The 6,000-nt window shown below is 41.5% G+C and overlaps 1 protein-coding gene across 4 annotated transcripts in view; it reads right to left on the bottom strand.

Moving 5' to 3' along the window:
- LOC128021105 (roundabout homolog 2) overlaps positions 1–6,000 on the bottom strand; it is a 62,903-nt gene continuing 56,903 nt past the window's right edge. For 2 of the 4 annotated variants that reach the window (XM_052608039.1, XM_052608041.1), the window contains 8 exons: positions 5,634–5,909; positions 5,224–5,368; positions 3,403–3,624; positions 2,522–2,706; positions 2,244–2,348; positions 1,995–2,168; positions 1,511–1,653; positions 1–786 (listed from right to left, as the gene is read on the bottom strand). In XM_052608039.1, the coding sequence (XP_052463999.1) occupies positions 775–786; positions 1,511–1,653; positions 1,995–2,168; positions 2,244–2,348; positions 2,522–2,706; positions 3,403–3,624; positions 5,224–5,368; positions 5,634–5,909 (1,262 nt within the window). In that variant the 3' untranslated portion in view covers positions 1–774. The remainder of the gene's footprint in view (positions 787–1,510; positions 1,654–1,994; positions 2,169–2,243; positions 2,349–2,521; positions 2,707–3,402; positions 3,625–5,223; positions 5,369–5,633; positions 5,910–6,000) is intronic. The other 2 variants (XM_052608040.1, XM_052608042.1) reach the window with 1 other exon arrangement.

The raw sequence follows: 6,000 nt of genomic DNA, 5'->3' as shown, positions 1-6,000 counted from the left end.
TCAGCAAATGTATTTTATTTATACAAAACAACAAGGACTACCAAAAAGTTAGTCAAAGAAACATAATTTTGGTTTTTAGAATGAAATACATTTCCTCACAATCTCCAAAACACACTCCTTAAAAAAGACAAGTACAATCGTTCACAACAGTCGTCAAATGACAAACTCTCTTGGCTTTGAAAAGAAAGTGGGGGGGTGGAACACATTCTCTGGTGACCGCAACGACGGGGATCCACAGACGGAGACGAGACGGGCAGACAGAAGCGTCCTCGGCTCAGTTAGGTCATGAGGCTGGCTGTCTAGCTGGCTGGTCAAACAACACATATTGTGCTTTCTATTATTTTATTTTTTTGTTGTTGTTCTCCAACACAACGCGAGTGCAATATTATTATGCTTTGAAATGCTGCTGTATACATTTCTACAAGAGGTTGGCACATTCAGACATGAACTCATCTATAATATCAGAGCTTTTAACATGATTTCATTTCTTCTTTCATGTATAAATACAATATACTCTTCTTTCCTGGCATATGGACCCCATGTAAAAAGCTTCCGCGGATGATTATTTACAGTAACAGCATGATGAAAAATGCCCCCTTGAAGGTCATAAATAACAATAATAATAATTAATAACATAATCAAAAGTCCCAGAATCACGCTCTGACATCTGTACACACGCGAGTGTACACCACTTCTCTTCGGTTCTTCTCTTCAGCTTCCGAACGAAAACGGAGGGATGTCCAAGTCAAACTTCCGGTGTCTCACAGCCTTCTCTTATCTCGTCTCCTGGAAGAGAAGAAAAAAAAAATATTATAGGCTAAAATATACCTTTCACTGGTAACCAGTGGTTTTAACTGGTCATTTAGACTGGTCAACCAGCTTAGCTGTTCTATTCAGCAGATAATGGTGGTCTCTCTCAGGACAAAAGAAAGGCTTTTCGGTTTGGGATGTCTATGGACGACTTAATGCAGCAGGGAGTGTCCATCATGTGACGTGACAAGATCTGAGGACACAGAATAAAGGCGATCTCAGAGGCAGACCTCTTCTCCCCTCTCGCCGTCAAGCACCTATTCACACTCTCTGTCCGACTGGAAAGATAACGCTAACCACCGTGACAGGACGGGGTAACCCGAAACTCTCTCCCCGGGGAACATATAGCCCTCTTTTATGTGGTCTGCCTTTTATGTTCCAGAGGGAGTAACCTGAGAGGGGGGTCAGACATCTGAAGAGATTCTTCAGCCCATATGGAGTGACCTTAGATGTGCGTAACCCAGTTCCCATCAATCCTTACTGATCAAAACTTATAATAGATCAATTCAAATCTATTGAGAAAACAAGTCTTAATGTAGTGTGCTATTTTCATAAATGAGCAATTAAATAACCAGTAAATAATAGACATGCATATTAAATAGAAAATATGACTCTTGTTTTAAGGATTATTAGATGTTTTTATGATTTAGTGAGTAGGAAAATGGTTTTGTACAGTGTGAGAAAAGTTACTCGGTCTTACATCGTTTCTCTTCCTGCCCGTTCCGTGCCCTCGTGATCCTGTTGACCCCCGTGATGATGAACTTCCTGTTGTGGAGCAATTGCTGGACATCTGACCCCGAGACAGGAAGTTGGGCTTGTTGTAAGGAACTAAATCATCCTCTGCTGTGAGCCACATGAACAAAGCCATAATGTTAGGGTTCAAAAGTGTATTGATACAATATAACTTTTATTAACTTTAAAATAGAAAGCAAGAAGAAGAAAAAAACACACACAAACACACCCGAACTGGAAAAAAATAATACATAAAAAATTATATATAAAAAAGAAAGCCAGCTAATTTAATTATAGATATATATATATATATTTTTTTTTTTTTTTTTAATATAAATACACATTTTTTATAGGCTATACAATGTAAAGAAATAACTGTGCTTTTAAGAGACAAAAAAAAAAAAAAAATATTAAAACAGCATTTAAAATGAGATTGTCAGGTGCTCCCTAACCATCTATCCGTCTATGAGAAGAGTTTTTCCGATTGGGTGTGCTCTGTTCTCTTCTCTCCATGGAGGAATGGGAGCTGCCCACTCTCTCGAGGGACGTCCGCCCACATTCGAATCCCCCTGCTTGAGCACAGTCGTCCTCATCCTCAGGAGGCGGCTCTGGTGGAGGGGGCAGATCTGCAGACATGTGACCAGCATGTTAAGTATGCGGGAGCAGGATAAATGATCAACTAACTTCAGTCAGTAACTCACCGCCTTGCAGTATATCTCTCCGGTATTGAGCGCTCTTGGTCGTTTTCTTCTTCACCTTGGACTTCTGCCCAGGAGGAGTGTGGTCTGCAGAGAGCCTCGCTCGACCTACAAGGGTGGATGAAATACGATGAAGCGTCTAAAACAATTGTAGCTAATCTAGAAGTTGCTTTAGGTAGAAAATGTGGATTTAAGATTGCTGGGAGCAAGAAAATGGCATTTTACTTCTTTTAGAGTAGCAAAACGTCTCTGGCACATTTATATAGAGAACAGAAACACACCTGGCGTGGTGTTGCTGATGTTCTCTACACTTTGGGCAGCTCCTTGGCTCAGGTCCTGTTTATGTGCTGAACGGTGTGGCACAGTGTTGTCAGGGCACTCCTGATTGGCTGACAGGTTTGGGTTGGACTGGGTTAGAGGAGGGCTTGGTGCTCGCGGAACAGGCACTGCTCCACAAGGCAACCGTCTGTCCATAACAAATATGTTCGGTCAGTTAGAACAACGTTTGACAGCATGAAATACAATCAGAAAATGACATTACATCTAACTGAAATGCACCCATTCAAAGGATCTCATTGTTTTAACCCAGAGCTGCGGCCAACAAGGCACACGAACACCATTATATGACCTCAAATTAAATGAAAAACGTAGTAAACCAAGATCAGCACTTTGTAAAAGTAAATTATCTTTCTAAACTTGGTGCAACTGCAGTCTAGCAGGAAGCTTAATGAGAGTCTCAATATTTGCTCTGTGCTGTGATAATCTACAAATACAGGATAAATTATTCATAAAACATGTTTTCTCCTGCAAGAACAAATAATAACACTACACATTCTCCTAAGAGAATGAAAACAAAGCATCTATTCTATTGATGCAGAGAACTGAAATGCAGGAGAGTAGTTTCCTGACAGATGAAGGATCGCTCATATTAAGTATTTTAAAGTGAACATCACCTCGAGAATAAAGCAAATGTCATTTATGCTGCATCTCAAATTTGTTTTGAAATGCACCATAAAGTTTAGAACGAGCACAAGTTGTTGACACATGCACAACTCAAGCTGTCAACAAATTAAAATGAAATAAACTGAAATGCTGACCTGACAAAAAATATACAAATACACAGAATAATGTGCAATAGTATTTGAAGGTTTATGCGTCTCACCGTGCTATCTGTGGCTGTTCGAGCTGATGTAGGCGGGGTATATCGAGGCAGTGGCCATCGTCTCTGGGAGATGGGGTTAAGGTGGCAGTGGACTGGTGGCTGTAGGACGTGGTGGGGGAAGAAGCCTCTCCTCTAGGAGGAGGAGCGGGACCATCCTCCATCACACCGTCCATGAGGTAAGTCCTGTCCGGGAGAGGAGGACACCACTCTTCCTCATCGGACCTGAGTGAGGAAAAAAGATGCAATATTATTTACAGGTCCATAAATAAAGTGCAGCCCTAAAAGATGACTTATGCTTAAACACACTGAAAACATAAAATCTGCCAGAGCACATTCTCTACCCACCATTTCTCTATTATTATAAATAACATCAACTTTTCTTATCACTCGCTTGCCCTTCTCACTTAGAGTGGGAGAATAAGTGACTTTGTTTCTGCTCAATATCTAAATCACCTCATTTTTAGCATAAGGTTAAGTAACTCCAGAACCTCTGCTAAATCAATCACAGCACACTCATTATGATCGCCTGCTGCAGTAATCACCAGGTCAATGCAACCGGTGGCATATCGATTCCTGCTGCTGTTGTGTCAAATGAGACAGGCTGGCCTCCAGATAACCATGTACGTGATCTCTTAGCTCTCGCGGGTCCAATCCATACAAAAGTGATGGAAAAGAAGTTAAATGCAGTGGCATTTTGAGTGACACTGACTCACTGTTATGCCTTGGGCACTTTGAGGAGAAACCGCTGAGCTCAATGACACCTATGCGGCTGCTTGGTGTTTCTGTTGCGTTCTTGAGCCTCGATGAGCTGAAGGGTGAGTTGTTAAAATTATAGTCATAATGCAGTGACAGAGACAATGTTCTTGCCTTAAGGCTGCCACAAAGGTTAACCTAATGAGCCACTAGTTCATCACACTTTTGAGGACTAGTGATGAAAATTCAGTCTGGCTGTCTGTGTTGCACTGCTTGCTTGTGCCTTGAACGACGTCTAATGCTCAGAAGAAGGAACTTGAGAAGCGCTGTACCTTTCACTGGCTAATGCGGTTACTGCTGGGGGCTGTGTCAAGGTTATCGGATTCACAGACCTTCACTGTGAGTCAGGGCTGGTTAACCGTTGCGGCTAATGTGACTCAGCCCCCGTTAGTGCCGCGCAAAGGCAGCTATTGGGCTGAAGTGGCAGCAGAAAGTAATAAGAGCATCTCTACCTGTCAGAGCCCACAGCTGGGGCATTCTGCGGCTACTGCTGACCGCACGCTTCACTAACAATGAACTAATGTGATACAGACCAGGAAAAGAAAACATAATTCAGTCACGCCGTCACGAGGAAACAGGCCAGATTCAAGTGTAGCATATCGCTAACTTTGTTAGCCTCCATATACGGCCTTGTCAACAGCTATCAAACTGCTCTGGCCTTGTGAATACTGAGACTCTTCCTAGAACAATCAACAAAACTTTGTCCAGAAGGCTAAGAGAGGCCATGTTCCCAGCTAGCTAGCATGCTGCAAATTGGTAAAAGATGTCATCATGTAGACATGGTAAATAATGAAGTTAAAAACTAAAATGAACTCCTGGTGTATAAGAGCTTGAAGTGAAATTTGACATTTGTTTTGTCTGCCAAAGTCCTGACTGGAACACTCTCTGGGCAGCTATTTCCTTCTAGCTCAAAAAAAATTAATTGAATAGAGACTGAAAGTTTGTCTCAAGATTGTTTAAATAACGTCACATCGCCATTAGTATTAAAATTGTAGATTTTAGTTTAAAAAATGCTACAAAAGCTGGCACAGCACTGAAATGAACCTCTAGCCTTCTAGTGAACTTTACCTCATGTCTTGGATTAGTTCATCTTCATCTTCCTCTTCACACTCGTCCAGTTCTCCAGAGAGAGGTGGTGGCGGCAAAGCATCCATCCAGTTGAGAGATGGCATTTTCACTGGCTTCCCCATCAACTTCTGCTTTGGTTGTTTTACTGTAGAAAGCAATTTTTATGTAATAAAATTTCTAAAACTGTAAATTAAAGCGGAATAAAAATATAAAAAACAATAACTATGACAAAAGCACATAAAACGACTAAAATGTAAATGAAAACTGAAAATGTAAAAAAACAAAAGCTATTTCAAAATATTAGACAGTACTGTAATAATATATAAATAATTCTAAAGTAACACTGTTATTCAGCCAAGCACAACATTCATATTAAGACTGAAATGATACAGATAAGACCGAAATGATACCGTTATCAGTCTTGGAGCGGTCTGGCTGGGCATACTGAGCGTTGGAGGTTCCAGGCTGAGTCATCCAGTGGCTGCCATCTTGTTCAGGGCTGCAGGGCGCCTGGTTGGTGAAAGGCATGATGGGAGTGCTGGCGTAGGGAGTGGCATGCTGAGAGTACTGAGCAGAGAAACTGTGCAGGTCCTCACTGGTGGGGTCAATGGTGCTGTAGATGGGGCCTTCGTTGGAGTCTGTGCTGTACTTGTCATTTTGGTTGAGGTAATTAGAGATCCCCGCCTCTGAGGAAGCGATGGTAAATAAATTAGGGTTTAATTAATGACACTGTGTGCTGTGGAAACAGTGTTAAATGAATTGAACAGTACGGCCAGT

The sequence above is a fragment of the Carassius gibelio genome, chromosome A10, assembly GCF_023724105.1.
Source record: "Carassius gibelio isolate Cgi1373 ecotype wild population from Czech Republic chromosome A10, carGib1.2-hapl.c, whole genome shotgun sequence".
In the NCBI taxonomy this organism is placed as follows: Eukaryota; Metazoa; Chordata; class Actinopteri; order Cypriniformes; family Cyprinidae; genus Carassius; species Carassius gibelio.
The sequence above is the reverse complement of the archived record's forward strand: the minus strand, read 5'-3'. Positions and strand labels throughout refer to the sequence as shown.